Source organism: Odontesthes bonariensis, chromosome 3 (genome assembly GCF_027942865.1).
Source record: "Odontesthes bonariensis isolate fOdoBon6 chromosome 3, fOdoBon6.hap1, whole genome shotgun sequence".
NCBI classification, from domain to species: Eukaryota; Metazoa; Chordata; class Actinopteri; order Atheriniformes; family Atherinopsidae; genus Odontesthes; species Odontesthes bonariensis.
The window spans coordinates 36,859,038-36,877,145 of NC_134508.1; the positions used below are offsets into that span (position 1 = coordinate 36,859,038).

An 18,108-nucleotide genomic window follows, 5' to 3' on the forward strand; every position below is an offset into this window, starting at 1 on the left:
AGTCCATAGCTTTTTCCGAGCGCAGGAACAGGGATCAGTAATAACATCAGTTATGGATAATAGGGCATTTTATTTTCTGTCCCTTTATCCAGTTGCTGATGCCGACTGGGTGAAAATACTTAATCTGAAACTCCTTAAGACTCCAGGTGAAATAAATTCAAACCTTTTTGAATGGACTGAGTTTCAAGCTAAGCTTTCTATGCAAGGTGGGTTGGGCGGCCGCCCCGTGTATGGAGGCTGTAGTCCTCGCTGCAGCTGGCCCCGGTTCCCGCACCGGACGGCCCTTTGCTGCATGTCTTCCCCATCTCTCTCTCCAACTGACTATACATTGAAGGCATAAAAAGCCCAAAAAATTAAAAATTAAATAAAAATAAAAGTCATAAACTCTATGAGTAAACAGTAATCTCATTTACATTTAATTCAAAGTAGAAATTACAAATACTGTTTTTCTTTTTAATTCCTAGCATTATTCAGAATTAAATGTGAATTAATTTCGAGTGAAAATACTTTTTAAAGAGCCTTTAGCAATTTTCTTTGTAAATTTCCAAGTTTAATTTCAAAATAATAATTCTCATTTAAAAAAAAAAAACACACTTCAACTGTGACTTTGAGTTTTCAAATTATGTATTTATTCAAATTTCCAATGTTTTAAATAACAAGACATCAGTGAATGTTCAGCTTTTGAACTCTGGGGGGCAGTGTTGATGCAATGACACATTACATGGCTCTGGAGCGGATATCTACTATAAATACTTGTTTCATTTTTTCTTCAGGTATTAGTTTTAATACATTTACATTTCTTTCTCTGAACTTGGGCACTGTGGATTGCTCTGTCAATGATTGTGTGTAAATTGGCATGAATTATAGAATGAATCTTTGTGCATTGCATTTCTCTGCCCGAGCAGCCTCATATCCACTATTATCCACCCTCTCATACATAATCTCATTCGCTTTAATCAATTCACTGTCAACCTATATTCTATACTCAATAAGTGCCTTTAATTTGATAATTCAATACAATTGTTTATGAATTTGATAAATATAAGGTGAGACATGATAATATAAACCTTTCCACAGCAGCTATTTCCTGGGTTTCAACTACAAATGTTAGGTAGGGAAACTTAAACGCCTGTTAATTATTTTCAAAAAAGGGTGCGGGTTAATATTAATACATTTTGATAATAATAATATAAATTTGTGTTTTTATTTGAACCTCTAATACTATATACATACTTTTACTGATTAAATTATTTACAGCAAGTTACAGCAAACCTAAAAAGCTCATCTCATTATATCAAATAAAATGTATCTTTCATGTGATATGTAAATATCATCAATTCAAACTGTGGACAAGAACACATATGTTTATCTGGGGAGGAAAGAATCTAATTGATATTTAAGGCTTAACTTAATGCTCAGAGTTTTATAGAAAACATTAAAAGACCAAACATGTCAAAATGTTTTTCAGAATATTTTGTATTTGCATTAACACGTGGCTCTGCATTGTTACAATAATGTAGCTTTATGTTACAAAATACAGATGTTTCACAGAATTGTGTCTGAATCGTTTCGACAGTGATCATATTCGTAAGCTTGGTCATACCTGTCCAGGAAAATCAATTCTTTGTGTACCTTGTATTCATCATTAAGGCAAAATTTGCAGGTAATTTGTTGCATGTATTCTGTGCTATGTTTCGTGTTCACTGCTGCAGTCAGTGTTAGCACATACTGGGCTGTCTTAATACTCCTGAGTTAAAGAACTTTAGTGCTATGTGTTTTGGATTTTACGGATTTCAGACTTGCAGACAAGCAAGAGAGGATTTCTGACGCATTCAGACTTTTCTGCTTTGCATGAAATATTTCATTACAGCCGTAGCAGACATTGTATCCATTATAACGCAGCGTGGCAGCGAGATCTCTCTGGGCAATATTAGAGGAGTATTAATATCATTTCTTCAACATATTTCACTTCACTTCTGGCTCAAGTCAATATTGAACTTGTATGGAACTCATTATAGTAAGTAAAAGCTGCTTTCTCAGTGCCTTGCCATTTTGTTCCATCTGTTTTGAAGTCACCTGAACATGATCTGAAGCCAGCCAGTCAAGTGACCTGGAATCAATACAGTCCTGCCCAGTGGAGGCAAATAAATCAGCCTGGTTCGTTTAACCCATGAGAGTCCTGCTGCATAGCTACAGCTGCACAGCTTGTAATAAGAAGGGCATGTTTGATGACAAACCACTTACTCTAAATTGTTGTTTCTCAGGCAGTTTCAGTAGCGTCAAATCTACAAGGCATCTCTCTCCATGTTTACTGGAACAGAGTGGAGAATCATGAGGACATGCACAACCCAGCTTTAGTTCTGCGGCCATGTCTGTATAATTCTTACAAGAAGCAATAAAACATTTTTGTGTATGTTGCAATATATTTTTTTTATCTGGTTCTCTCTCAGTATTATTCAATGTATATCCCTGCTTTGTATCTGACAGTAAGCAATTTCTTTAACATATGACTTTTGCAACGGCCTCCGTATATCCCCCATAACTATCTCTATATCTGCCATTGCTATATGATACTGGTGCGACTTTTCTGTTTTTAGAAATTTCTAAAAATATTAAAATTTTACCAATAGCCTCTTGATGTGAGATAAAGATCTTTTATAGCTTTGACGACATTTTTAAAATATGACTTCAGCTTGCAAGATGCACAATAAATTTAGATTCAGCGACAACTTGGTAAAGAGCAATCCCATTAAAACAGCAGGAAACTCATAAAAGTTGAACGTATTACGATCATTGATATGCATATGTATTTTACATTTAGCATTTTGATGGATCGTTGAAAATTGAAACGAACAGTGGTGGCAAACTGGCACTGTGCAAACTTAAATCAACTTAAATCAACTTACTGCAAACACAGCTCAGTGGCAATTACTAAAGATGAATTGTGTCATGGTTTGATATTCTGAGACACTGTGAGCCAGCAGCACAACTACCAATGATTGTTTTATGATCATTCTTGCACAGGAAGAAAAATGTTCGCCTCTGGGGGGGAAGTCACATTTCTTTTGACAGCTTTGGCTCTCTGACTCTGTTATTAAAATATAAACACTGTTTAGCTCTTTGATTAGGAGGCCTGCTCAGTCACTTGATTCCATCCCCACACATGAAATATGGTTAGTTGGGTATGAGTTCAGTTGCTTGAAGCTAAAGAAAAAGGCTCAATATCTGATGTTTAGCACGTCCTAAATTATGCAAATATCGACCATTTACCAAAGAATCCATGCAGTCAATATTTAGTGATAAAACATTCGCAATATTCAATATCGTTTTCATTAATTTACAAGACATATATAAAAAAATAAAAATAAAAAGAAAGGAGTGGATCCAACTTTAACTTACTGATACTTATTTGTTCTGCCCATTTCACAGCAGGAATCAAGCGTGGTATACGTGAAGGATTGTTAATCTGCTTTGAAAGCCAAACAACATAAAGATTATGTTATTTTTCGATACCCACAATAACTAAAAGTAACCCTGATAAAAAACTGCATGTACGTACTGTCTTTTGAAAAAAAGTAGAAAAGTAAAAAAGTAATTTTTTCCCTTAAAACAAATCCTCATACATCACATGACCTAGAAGATCAATTATTGTAAAATTGCAGCAACATCCAATTAAACTTCCCTCAAACGGAAATGTGCTTTTAGGCAAACGGAAAAGCAAATGTTAAACTTACTTTAGTTTTTGCCTCGTGCTGGTCACCTGTTACAGTCGGCGTTAAAGTGCTTTCCTAAGCCGTAAAAGCTTCACAGAGAACCCCGATGAAAACAAATGGGCTTTGTCTGATAAATGAAAGAGCGGCATCTCCAATTTGTGCGCCAGGAAGGAGAAGCTGCTCCATCTCTTATACACAGTCCCCAAACTCTTAATTATCAGATAGGTAAGGCAGTGTGGACTTTCTGTGTGTAGATGACTGACAGCGAGATAAATTGAAGTGGATATGAAGGGGTTGCAGGATCCTCTTCACGAGCGTCTATATTTATGATCACGAGTTTCAAAACGCTTTATCACCAATTCCGTACACATTGTTTCTGTTCTGTATGAAACGGAGTCGTGTAATATTGCAGTAATTTGCGGAGCCGTGAGTCTGTGTTGCTCAGTGCTCCCCTCTGTCTGTGGTTCTTTGGTTTCGCCCAAACTTGTTTCAGCATTGAGTTCTTTTGCGCTGCTGTGGGAGAGCGCTCTATTGGAGGAGAAGGACCGTCAGTCCCCTCTCTGCTTTTGCTGTCAATGGCTTTCGGGACTTATTTTATTTGAATGTCTGGGCTTTTTTAGTGACCAATAATGGATATTCTATGGATATTATGGACCATACCGGCCGTAATAGCTGTTGAAGGTAAGCTAATGTTTCCATCCCCACGGTAAAAGACGCATCATCACGCCGGCTTGAGTTTGAGACAAAGCGCGTGTGTGGATGGTTTCTTATTTTCATTAAATCACTCCTCTGCACAGTTTGTGTGTTCCAGCGTGTTCTGTCGTGGCGTTTATAGTGCTAAATATGTGACAAAGAGTCAGCTTGGGCAGGGTATGATAGTGGGACACAATGACATATGCTCTCGCGTCTCAAAATTGGCTCTCAACGGACGCTATTAACCGATAATAGCGATAATCACGGGATGAAGACTGCGGCTTTTTGTTTTGCCAATTCAGCTATGGATGGATAGAAAATATGAAATATGACAGTCACATCTCTATCTATGGAGGTGGGTCGCTCACAGTTGTCAAACAGTTTGTGATATACAAAAAAGGAAATCTGACTAGGACGTCTCATTAAACCTGTCAGATTTCTTTTCTTTTCTTTTTTTTTTAAATTATCAGATTAAACATGCATATCAGCTGAACATCCCCCTAGTTTAACTCACAACAGGCTCTTTCAGGTCTGCATGCAGGCAATTGTACACGAAGCTTTGCAAAGCAGTAAAGGGCATCAGTCTGCGTGGCTCAACGCACAATGAAACAGGTTGACTGGTGAAAACAGTCATCATTTGCTTTAATGTGTTTGCAGGAGTATGTTATGTCCCAAAGCAACTGCAACATGGGCCTTACTTACCACATCCAATCGTGTATTTAAACGTGTAAGATCATGGCACATGTAGACAGTTTATCACTGTAAGATTTACTCCTTCGAAAACATTCACAAATCTAGGAAGCCAAATTTGCTTAATTGTAAACGGGTCAGTTTTTACTATATCATTTCTAAATCTAAACTGCAGGTAATTTTGAGTCAGTGGACACAGTTTGCCCTTTGACAGGTCAGGAGACACCACACTGAAGAGTGGGAAGTGTCAGCCTAGTCATTTATTCAATCTATTTTGAGGATGCATACAGAAAACAAATGTGTCTTCTTCCTCTGGTCATTTTAACTAAACCTCATAATTACAGGTGGGGCCAAGAAACTATTTCAAACTAAACCAAATGTAACTGTGGGATAAAACAACAACCCAAAAAAAAAAAGAAAAAAAAGGGGAAAAAAGAGTCACATTCTCGTTTACACTATAATCCTGTGTACATGTAACATCCCACATTTATACAGACAGGTTAAAGGACCTGGGAGGCTCCATTTAGGACTGACAGACATCAAGCTATTAATGGAGACCACTGCAGCCTGCTTTAGCTTACGCTTTCAGTTCAGGTAAAACTCCAAAACTTAAAAGAGCATTCCTGCTAGCATGCTTTGCAATATTGATTGTCAGCTTTACCATTTGCGTAGCAACTTTTAATTAAATCTATCAACAGATACTGCTTCAGGGCAGCCTTATTATTTTAGCATGTGCAGTCCGGCCTAAGCAATATCATTAATGTTGAGAATGACATACATTTTGTGCAATCAAAAAACTGCACTCATATTTTAACAAATTAGAATTTAATGTAATTTTGGGTCATATTTTAGAAGCACGATAAAACTATTTAAATGAGATTAGATTTAATTTGCATAAATTGACTATAATTTCCCACATCATAGTTTTGACATTGTTGGATAGTGACTTAAACTGAAGATGAAATTGAAAATATATTCAATAAATGAAAAAAAAAGTACCATAAAGATATGGGACATAATCTGGTATAAATGTGCATAATAGTCATTATGATTTATTTTCATTTAATTAGCTTTATTGTGATTGCTTGATTGCTATAATAACAGTTATTTATTTTTTTAAACTTTAATTTAACCATGCTAGGCTTTCCGAGTGCAAGGGAAGTGCAGGGAAAGAAAACTGCCAAAAATAACAACAATTTCACACTAAGCAGTGCTCCACTTCCCCTTGTTTTCTCTGTCTCTTAGAAATGCAAACAACGATCATGTCATTGTTGGTTTTGCTTATGAAGTATAGTTTTCACTGCAGTCTTTGATCATGCATCGCCTCAAACAGCAGACAACACTTTCCTCAAATAGCCATTTCATTATATTAATAAAATTATTGTCGGTTTAAGAATAATGCAGCTGATACTCTGTGTTAGAGCGGACGCGTAGATGCGACTTTCGGGCTGTGGTGCTTTGTTTATTTTTTTTTATTCTGAACCCTGCCAATCCCGTCACCAACTGAATGCAGTCCCCCCTCTCATTTCTACCCCGTGACTCACCCTGTTCGACTGTCCAATGAAGTTGCAAGAAGGGTTTACGTAGGTAAAAAAAGGAGTTGAAAAAGAGGTCACTGCAGCTCTAATCCGAAAAAAATTACCCCATCCCAGCATGCAACTGAAAAGAGCCCTCCAGTGGATCGTTTTGACTAACATTTAGTGAAGGGACACTACATTTCGACGACATGCTCACATACATCTGTTATTTCTTGCTTAAAGCATAATTTACTGAATAAATCATGCTGTACCATCAAATTTGATTATTCACTGAATGATAAAATGCTACACATACTTTTAGACAAGTTTGGTACAAATAATTTACGATATAAAAGTGAATGGAAATCCTAATAGCAGCGTCTCTAATAGACTTAATTGCCAGGCAGCAAACATGAAAAGGCGTCTTGTTATACAAATAATCAATGAATCGGACAGGGACCAAATTGGAGAGGATTAGAGGATTAAAACTGTGGTCGAACTTAACAAAATCCTAGATGCGTTCCAAGTGTCCATTTTACAAATAGTATTTCAACATCGCAACCCATCTTAAACCTACGATAAATGTAAATTGGCCCAGAAACTTCGATGTTTGATTTAGTCCATGCCTGTTTTCCTCATCATTTCATCTCTATTCAGACTACTACACTGCGGTATGTTCCACCATTCCACTCTGTAAATGAAGTCCATTCATCAAATGCATTCAACCATTTTAAAAAAGCGTTTACCCTGCGGAATGCAAAAAAACTTTAAATTATTGATTAGTGTTAATGTTAACGGATGCCATGTCTTATTGGTTGAAAATTGAAAATTAATGGTTGTTGTACTGCCAAGAAAATGAGCGTAGCTCTGTCAAACATGTCTGAAAACACAGTGGCTTTATCCCTTCCTTTGCTCACCCGTTCATTGTCATCAGCACTAAGTTGACAGCAGGGCTCATCTAATTCTGTTGTGTGGAAATTCTCAGGTTCATCCCCAGCCATAAAATTGTTGTAGCCTGTATTGTTACAAAGAGATAAGACTTACAAGTCAGATAATTTGGCTTTTCCACTCTTGACTCCTTTTCTCTTGAGATGTTTGCATTTGTACTGTCCGACCACTTTCTGAGAGGATTGGTGTTGCTATGATGCTACAACGATCTCCTTTAGACTTGTATGCGAGTCATTGTTGGGGTCAGTAGGATGATAGATCACTTTGATTCAACCTCTTTTTTCTCTCTGTCTTTGATGGAAACATAATGGGACAGAAACCACAGTTGAAGATGGTGAAGTGGGGTAGAATGAGATCACAGCATGGCGTCTTTAAAAAATTGTCCCACAGATTTGATTGCATTTCAGTATGCGCTGCATTCCTGCAGCTCTGTATTGAAAACTGGAGCCTACTCGGTTGAACATTGGCAAAGACAAGCCATGTTGATGTCTCACATATTAGTAAATTACATACTGTATATTATATATGTATTTTGATTGCTCTTGTTGTACGCCTTTCTTACACAGTGTAAAATAGTTTGACAGTATAATACACATTGCATAAAGTGTAGCTGTTTTGTTCAGTATGACCCATCCAAGTTTAATGAAGATGCTTTCATATGTAAATTCAGCAGCTGCTTCTGACCGGAATGGTTTTGAAAGATGTAAAAGTGTAACAAGGTGGCATCATTCGTTTATTTGAAGAATAAAAAAAGACAGATAGAAGCAGGTTTTGAAATTGGATAAGATAAAGGTAAAACGAGCGACCGTATGCAATCCGGTGTTTTCTCAGTCCACCCGATGGGCATATGCAGGGGAGCTGGCCTGGACGCCAACCGCCACAGTAGGCTTTCACAAAGAATCTGTCTCTATTCAAGCCTTAATCCATGCTGCCGAGGGCCCAGGCATTGTCACTTTGCATGCAAAATTTCAATTAGTGCTGGTACCAGTTGTTTCACTTGAAGGGGGTGTCACATTTCTGAGACATCTATGGCTACCTCTAGGGCGAGATTAAAGCGTAAGTATCATTGATTTGCTTAAAAAAATGTTTTGCTCCTCACACTGCACGAGGTTACAGACACTGGGACTGACCAGGCTTGCTTGACTTTGGCCGCTGCATGTATTTTTTCTAGACCTTGGTTACATTAATACGATAACAACTATGTTGTATGATACATATTCAAATTTTACTATCTAAAATGCAAACAGTTAAGGGTCTTTTAAGTAGGCTTTGTTAAAAATCTTCACACAAGGAACTTCTGTTTTTATAGGTTTTGGTCCCAGCTGGCTCTGCAAGCAAAATAGCTGCATACATCGCTCCTGGCATCAGCCTGTTCAAGCAATTTTATTTAAGTTTGAGTCCAACATGTGATGGACTGTTTGACACAGTTTCCATGCTTTCAGCTGTTAAACACCGTGTGCTTTGAGCAACTTTAACAGGCCAACTATCCAATTTATCCTGATGTGAACAGTCCCAGACATGTGCCTTCTAGATGTGATTCTAAAATTATATTTTAGTTTGTGGAATATATTTGAAGGAAGTTGAAATTCTGAAGATACAAGGTATTAAATAGTAGAATCATACAGTGTTGAAGTGGTGTTGATAGGGCTTCAGGTTGTCACATATTTGGACCTGGGTAGACTTTCAAATCAATGTGCATGTCATCTTGGTATTTTTAAAGTGCACAACTGTTCATTCTTGACCACATTGCACTTTAATCAAACCGAAAAGGTGCAACTAATGTCATGTTGACCTGACCAGAATGCAAATCATTCAGGCAGTCTCAGTCAGATGAAGCTACAGAGGCTAAAACAACAGGCTGATGTAAAGCACCACTATATAGTTCATAATGTTTGTCCTTATAAAAAAGCAACCGCTTGGATTGTGTGTCATATTTGCATCAAGTTCACGTACATTCACATCTGTGAGAGCACTGCAGAGTTAAGAGAGGCAATATCCAAGGATCAACTTACTTTACATCTAAATTTAAAATGCACACGAGGTAGCAGTACATCATACATTATAAACACAGTTTAAGCCACTAAATGTCAACATCAGTAGCAAACTGTGTTACACTGCACAACCTCTACAGACATAGTGGTTGACTACTTACTTTGTAAAGAAAAGTGCACAGTATGCTAGAAGTTCTGTGCAGAAATGGCTTTTTTGAAGTCTTACTTGTGCTGTATCAGAATTCTTCATATTCATTGGGTCTACTGCAGTTAGGATGACTTTTTTAATCTCTTTAAAAAGGGAACAGGTGTCACTTTGGTCTATAATCGGGCCTGATTAGTTTGCAAAGACCAGATGGTAAGATATGACTGCTTCTTGATACTATCTGAAATGAAAATATTGCCAGAGTCAACAGGTGTTTCAAGTCTTTCAATATGCCTCTTAATGCTGTCAAAGCATGGCTGGCAAATGAAAACTAATGACTCATTTCAAAGTAAATATGACTCTGATTTGTCCCAGTTTACATTTGTAGATAAAAAAAAAATTAAATAAAGTCTGTAGCAGGGATTTTAGTTTTTGGGCTGTCTGAATACCAGTTTTTGGGCTTTAGATTTGCACATTCTTGTCGGTGGGTCTTTCACTTTAAATTTTTTAAAACTTGTTTTCACTTTCTTTACAACATTGTCTGATAAAAGTTTCAGATGTACAACAATAGGTCAGAAACTAGATACTGCCAAGTGTTTTTCTTATTTTTCTCTTAAACAGCTTTCACTCAGGTAACAAACCACATGAACAATGCAGTGCATGTGCAAACAACTCTGTCGCAGATGTTGATGTTTGCTCTTCTCTGCCAAGTACACATCACAACGGGAGGTTCTTGCTTTTCAGAAGGGGGCGCAGCTCGCAACCTTTTGCTAAAAAAAAAAAATCACAGACCAAAATGGAACAAACAAAAAGCTGCAACACTGTTTGAAAAGTCACTTAATCTAAATCTTGTGACTAAGCCTCTGGGTTAGGACATGTGAACTGAAACACAACGTTCACTACAGTGAGTGAAACAGAGGTCGGGCAGACAGCCGTAAATTCCTCCTAAAAAAAAAAATAAATATAAAAATTGCAAACCAAATACCGTCACACTGAGCGATCATCTGAATGGTCGAATATTTGTGGCCAGCCATTTTATGCACAAAGGTTTTTGTTGTCTTGTTGAAATGACTGTTTAAATTCAGCTTAAATCAGGTATTAGTTACTCAAACGATAACCCTGAGCTTGTCCATTTGGTACATTAGGTATCAGCAAACTCTTGCACTTTTAGCTTGCCATGTTCACAGTTTGATTCCATTACCTAAAGTATATTTTCTATTATTGTTCTCCAGCTTGTTCACATTATTTTTTTTTTTAGCTGATAGCTGATAGCTGATTTAGCTGATTGTATTTTTACAGCCCAAATGAGTCATATCACCAAATTACAGACTCTTGATGAGTAATAACAGAAAGATAGCCCGTAGAGTTTCTCCTCTCACACCTCTCTCCACTCAGCTACCATATCAGTCTCTCCTTTGGCTCTCTCACGTCTGTTGTAGGCATTTGCTCAGTCCCACATTTCTGGCTCAAACAGGATTCCTATTAGCAAATACCACTCTAGCCATAGTGGAGGAACAAATCACTGTGGGCAGGGAGGGAAGCACGTTCCAATAAGAGGTACAATTATTGCAAATGAAAAGGTTTGCAAACAAAACTCTGTTATTCTCAGGCAAATTGTCTATAGAGGTACTTCCCATGAAGTAAAACGTCTTAGTTGAATTAGAGTTCTTGACTGATAGCTTTGCCATTTGAAATAAAGCTGACATGTGCTTTTTTTTCTTGCATATTAGAAAAGGATTGAACTTTACCTCTCCATTACCTTTTTCACATCTCACACAGGAATCTAGATCAAGGATGTTCTTATGTTATCTTAATTAGCGCATGTTAATTGGTGTTGTAGAATCTCTGGCTAAGTTATATTTATCAGGAAGAGCCTGATTCAACCTAACCCACTGGGAATCAAAGTCATTAGGGGACAGTGAAATGTATTTCCAGATATTGTTCATGACAAAAAATGTGGAAAGGCCCTCAAAATGGAATGGCCCAGTAAGATTTAGGCATTATTTTTTATCTTAATTTCTTGTAAAGTTTGCTTAATTTGACCGGAGTCTCCGTTATCTGGAATCCTAAAATGTTGTGTCCATGACACTGTACATGTCTTTTCTTTTTTCCAGATGTTGTAATTGTTTTTCATAAGTCTCAAAATGATAAGTGCGTTTTCCCAAAAATCAGAGCTGGGCTGCTCAGTTTGACTCTTATCCGTGTCACATCTTCTGAGTGAATATGAGTCATGCACATTAACAATATGGCGCTTCCAATATTCAACCACCAAAGGCAGCTACTCAGAGCGAGGATGCTAGGAGAAAGAGAGACAGAAGGAAGAGGAGGAGGGAGAGTGTACCCTGAGAGAGGTCAGACCTCGTTTCAGAGACCCACATCCACACACACCCCAGGTACTGTGACACTGCCTTTATGAGTGCGCCGGGAGAACACAAACCCAACGGATTAGTGTCTGTCTCTCAATGTCCCTGGGAGCAGAGCCCCTCGTCCGAGACAAAGCGGGGTTGATTGTGTTGTCATCTGCATCACAAAGGGAAGCCTTTTCTACCTGAACAGCCGCCTGTGCGTCGAGCTAAACATCACATCTATCAGCGACTCTGAAGCCACGTGACATCTGCCTTTTGTTTTTCATCCATCTCTGTCTCCCCCATTTCCATTCTGTCTCTCCAGCCCACACCGTCTGTCCACCAGCAGCAAGACCCCTCCCCCATCCCTTCTTAGTGGAAACCTGCATCTTAGTCTGCAACAATATTACAATTTTCTGGTTTTGCTGGTAGGTATGCAGTGTGCATTATCCTATCTTGCCCACAAAGCCAAAGTCTTATTCCAGCTGGGTCTTGCTTGCTAGCTGTATCTCAGGACTGCCAGCATGCTTCAGACAAAACCCAGTATCTAGGTCTATCAGCCTTTCACGGACAGAGAGAACACCCCATCTGAGGTGCTGCCAGTGACTGGATGTGTTTCATCTGATTAGTTTATTGAGCAGGCAGGTCCTGCTCTTCTATAACTGATGACTGTTGTCGTGTGTTGATGACGTGACGTAGCTGACGTGACGTAGCTGACTCTTCACAACCACAACAGAATTAGATCAAGCTTCTGTCTTTGGATTGTCTTCTCAAGCCTGTACACACACATATTTATATTTTATATATGTTTTAATATGCTGTGCTGTATTTAATCTTTGCTGCACAAAAACAAAAGGTTTACTTTTTGAATCCACAACTGAAAACTTATGAATACACTCTGATACAATCTGATCAGAGTTTGACATTTGAAAATCCGATGAAGGCATGGAAACTGAGAGAATGACTTTTTGTGTCCTCAAGTGTGATAGTTTCTATTCACAAGTAATTGCATTAGCTCAGAGAATAGGGAATTAACACAAGGCAATTAACTGATTTGGCCTTTGGCTGTGACTTGTCTGGTTTTTGAGAGTTGGATCGTATCCTGTATTTTACTAAATTAATTTGGAAATTGCTTTTAGAACCTTGTAAACCCTAAAATACAAAAACTTGGCCCTTTATGTAATTCAGTCAGATAAATTAGTAAACAAAACATTTTTAGTACAGAGCAAACAGTTGCTGAAAGATGTGATTAATTGTGATGAAATAATAGTAATGATGAAAAGCACAAAGAGTTCAGGATGAAATGTTAAGAAATCCAAACAACAGCAGGATAATCAGACTTTTAGTGCTTAGCTTCCTGTAGTCCAATCACAGAGGAATGCTAAGCCTCAATACTTTTTAGATATTGGTAATTACATTCTCCATGTTCTTTGCTGCATATGCAATATAAGAACCATTTGGCTTCTGCTATAACATTATTAACTCACCTGAAGAGCACGTAAAAATAAGGGCATGTTAAAACAAAACAAAAATAAAAGGGACTTTTGTTTCTTGACTGGCAATTTGAATGTCTTAAAATATATGGCAACTTGTGAGGTCAGATATTCAAAAAATAAATAAATATGTACAGTTTGTACAGTACAATATCAACATTTTATGTTTGTCAAGCATAACTTGGTAAAACTCAAGATGGCTTTCATTTGTATCCAACAGATATGTGGAGAATGACTCTGAAGCACAGGGTTCAGCCTATGTGGTTTAACTGTGAAGTCATTTAATGAAACATATTCATCATTTGGATTGTTGAAAGCCAGGACTTAGCATTTTTCTCTTTTTCTTTGACCTGATCCTATTCCAATCAGTCAGCCTCTGAAAACAGCTCTAAAATCAATAGCCCAGACTCAGCAAAGATTAGACTCCTATTACTGTGTCTATGGCGCTCTATCAATTGACACCTCATCCAAGTTGTTTAATATTCAGCAAAGCTGACGATAAATATTGGGCAGATTTGGGAAGTAAGTGGATTAAGTGGAGGTTCCCATTCATCGGTATCTGCCATGCTAACACTTGTAAAAGCCTATGTTATTGTAATAACTAATATCTTGTTCCCTTCTTGTTGCAACCAAAGTTTCATTGTTAACTTTTCTAATTTCAAACCTCTTAAAGCCATTCAGAAGGAAATAGTATCTCTAAAACTCATGCCTACAATTATGTTAAGCTGCCAAAGAAAGACAGATACATGTCCTTTGGGGTCAATAAAACAATGTCTGGAATCACAAAGCAGCATTGAGGGTTACTGACACAACAGGAGTCAGGTACATAAGGAGATGGTGAAATGATGACTGGTTTCCATGCCTTCCCTTGGCAGGGACCTTTCACGAAGGAATCACAGTGGATCATTTGGGAGGGCAGCTGGAAAATCCATATAGAATCTCAGGAGACCTGCTGTGCCTGTGAAATCAATACAAAGATCCAGCTGAGACCATTAAATGAAATGCATGTTATATGATAGGGTTAAACATACAGAATATTATTATCGCAGCATCCAAATAGGTTTTTCATCTGCAGATAATACTAGCAGGACTGGACGCCAAAGATTGCCTTTATTGTATGTGATGGCACGGAAGTAATATGCAACACATACAAGTGAGTCCAACATATTTCGGTTTCTTGAATAAACTAAGAACGTTGGATCAGTTGAAGATCAGAAAAGGAGTTGCAACAGATTGCAACACTTTCAGAGAAGACCAAAACACCAACAGGCACAGCTTTGGTGGCACCAAGGGTCAGAACTCCAAGCCACAGAGTCTTGTTGAAGCTCCAAAAGCTCTGAGAGCTGTGCAAAGAGAAACTTTCTCTCTAGTCTTTAGGACAGAATGATTTTAAGCTCCAAGGACACAGCTAAAAGGAGGGAAGAGTGTTTTGGCATGACTAGCTCCTGCTGTGAGGCTGTGGAAAAGTGTGTCATCATGGATAGCGGTTTGGCATGCAGACCATACTGTCCTATAGAAAAAGCCTGATATTTGCTTGTATGTAATTATAAGTGCTCATTTGAAATGACTCTGATTTGCATGCAAATCTACAAATTTTCAATCATGCAGTACAATTTTTGCAGCTATATGTCTTTATAGTCTGTTTCTGATTTTGCAAGAAAATTAGCAGTTTGATTGAGCAGACACTTGGAGCCAGTCAAACATTTTTTTCAAAGTAAAGTCTTTTGTCTGGGATTTAATCCTAAGTGCCTTACAGTATAATAAAGGAATAAAAAAAATCTGGCTTGGGTGGGCTCAGCAGGGAAGAAACCCCAAAATAGGCTACAATTCCTTGCATGCTGTGAGTAGTGTGGTAACGCCCCAGCTTGGTTACACCTCATCTGAGAACTTTAAAGCTGCTCTCCTTTAAAAATGATTTGACACTTTGTAGTGGTCAGGCAGGCATACTGCATGCACGTAGTGCCTGTGGGAGTTGGGGGGGGGTTACTGTCAGGAACCCTGATGGTTTGAGTGATTGAAAAGGCATTTTTGGGATTAGTGGCCTGTCCTCATCTGTGAGACGCTCTATTGGCTGGACAGCTTTCCGAGCCTGGCATAGTTCTGAGTGATGGAGTAGGTTGACCTCACTTTCCTCACTCTGCTGACATACAGTCTTTCACATTACTAAATGCCCACACTGTACATACCAACTCAAACTGCTTTACCCACATAACACGTGTAATTACAAAGACAGGTATATTATACACTTTTGCTACCAATTAAAAGAAATACATTGAGAGTGAACATTAAAATTCCTGCTCCAAATATCCTCTGGGCACGCTGAATTCAGCAGTTTTAACACAAAGGCAATTGTTTTGACTTATAGCTTCAGCTTGCCTTACTGAGCAAAATGAAAAGGCTGTGTGTCATTTCAGCATATGACCTAGCTTGTCTTTCTTTTGTTATAGCCAATAAAACAGCACGTTATGCAAAAAAATATATTTCTTTTCATCGCGATGCCTACAGTAATATGTCCTATTTCTGAGAAACATGAAATTGAGACCTATATTGTTTCCTCCTTACAGGCAGATTTTTGGTGTGGGCACGTCCTAATCTCTATTTCACAGATTCCGGCATGCTTATTTTCTGTCTCTTGTTCTTTATGTGTTTCTCACATACATAAAATGTATGAATACATCTACCAACACTATTTCAAACCAGACACCTGCAGTGTTGGGCTGTCAGGTTTTTTCTGGAATTATGGCATTAACTTGGAAACTAAAGACTTGAAGCTGGATTAGTCACAAAGAGGTGTTAACACAAGGTTAGGGAAAAAATGGCCTTTCAGCTAATGTTTGTAATCATAACTCCTTTATGTCTTGTTATGAAACTAGAATGTTTGGTGATAAGAAGCATAAATCCTTCCTTTACATATTTTTTCTTCATTATTTTGAGATTTTGGAACAAGTTTGCTGAGTGCAGCAGGCTTTTTATGGCTTTGCTTGGAAAAACATGAATTGTAGTTAAAAAGTCTTTTGACTGTGAAGCTTGGGTAAAAATAATCTGCTAAATCTGGCACAGTTTGACAATACAGACAGCAATGATTTTTATCCTTTAAGTCTGTCACATGATCATGTGCTGCTGTCCCTCTGTCACTGCTGTTAGATGAGATCTTTGATGTACTGAGATACACAGTCTTGTTCTAATTTTTCATATCTATGATTTATATGTATTTGCATAGGTGCTGTTTAGTGGAGTTTAGTTTTAAGAAATTACTTGATGAGGGTTTGGAATACATCTAGGCTTGTACTTAAACAAATACTCTCATAAAGTGCCCCATACAAAATTTCCTTTTTCTGCCTTACCAGGTGGCGAGCCTTTTGCAAAAGACAGAAAGTGTGGCGCCGCAATGAAAGTGGTGCTGAGTGTCACGTTTTTGTTGCAACCGAAGTTTCATTGTTAACTTTTCTGATTTCAAACCTCTTAAAGCCATTCAGAAGGAAATAGTATCTCTAAAACTCATGCCTACAATTATGTTAAGCTGCCAAAGAAAGACAGATACAGTTTTTGTTTGTGACTATTTCATTGTTTGCTGGGAGAATAAGTTGGTTATATAACGGTATTGCCATCACCATGGCAGTGATTGAAACTTCAAAGAATTCTACAAAGAATCTCACCAAATCCGGGTTGGATCAGACTGGATCAACTTATTGTGACTTTCAAAGCAGCACATTTATGAAATTGAGATTGTTAATACAAAAATAGCAGGTACTGAAGTGATTTAAAGAAATGGTTGTGGAATTATTTCATAGACAGGTTCAACAAACTGAATTGTTAAAGGAGCTTTAAAGCATCTCAAACCACAAAAAAGTTCCCTTTTGAATGTTTCACAGCACTCCATAAAGATGCATAATAGTACAAGTTAGCATACAGCTCGATTAAAGGCCTTTTAGATATGAATTAACAACCATAAGATTCCAGGCCCAAATATTTATGTACTACTGCATAGGTAACAAATTATGCAAGTCAGCAAAGAGTGATTAATGGAGTATGCTATCTAAACATAGGCATCTTAGAAAACTTTCCTATGCTGTAGATACATAATAAAATTGGTGCTCAGGGTAAAGATTATTGTCCCTATCAATGGCAAAGATAATTAGACACCCACTAACAGTGTTTGTGCAATTGTTCTCAACAAGAGAAGAGAAAAGCTCTATGCTGCAGGTTTAAAATTCACTGATTGCACAAAGACTAACAATGTTTAGGTAACAAGGAGAACTGGTTGCTGATGAAAATCTATTGCCTGAAGAGAGCGTTTTAACCTTGGAACAGTTTCCAAACACAATACTCATGATGTATGGTACAGATGTAAATTTAATCTGGACAATAATCCACAATGGGTGCATTTACTGTGACACTACTTTAGAAGAAGTAATCTAGCCATTATTCTCTAACAAATGGTCATTTATGTTTTAACCAGATCATATGTTTCAGAAAGCATCTGCTTCAACAAAAGGAAACAGTACTTCTTGGGGCTTTGCCTTTCAGTTGTAGCAAGGAAGTGGAACAAAGAGTTCACAATGCTTAATCCCTC

General features: G+C 37.7%; 1 protein-coding gene across 4 annotated transcripts in view; it reads left to right on the plus strand.

Moving 5' to 3' along the window:
* Nucleotides 1-4,231: 4,231 nt before the first annotated feature.
* Nucleotides 4,232-18,108, plus strand: part of ephb2b (eph receptor B2b) — a 111,803-nt gene continuing 97,926 nt past the window's right edge. For all 4 annotated transcript variants that reach the window (XM_075461700.1, XM_075461702.1, XM_075461701.1 and 1 more), the window contains exon 1: nucleotides 4,232-4,394. In XM_075461700.1, the coding sequence (XP_075317815.1) occupies nucleotides 4,343-4,394 (52 nt within the window). In that variant the 5' untranslated portion in view covers nucleotides 4,232-4,342. The remainder of the gene's footprint in view (nucleotides 4,395-18,108) is intronic.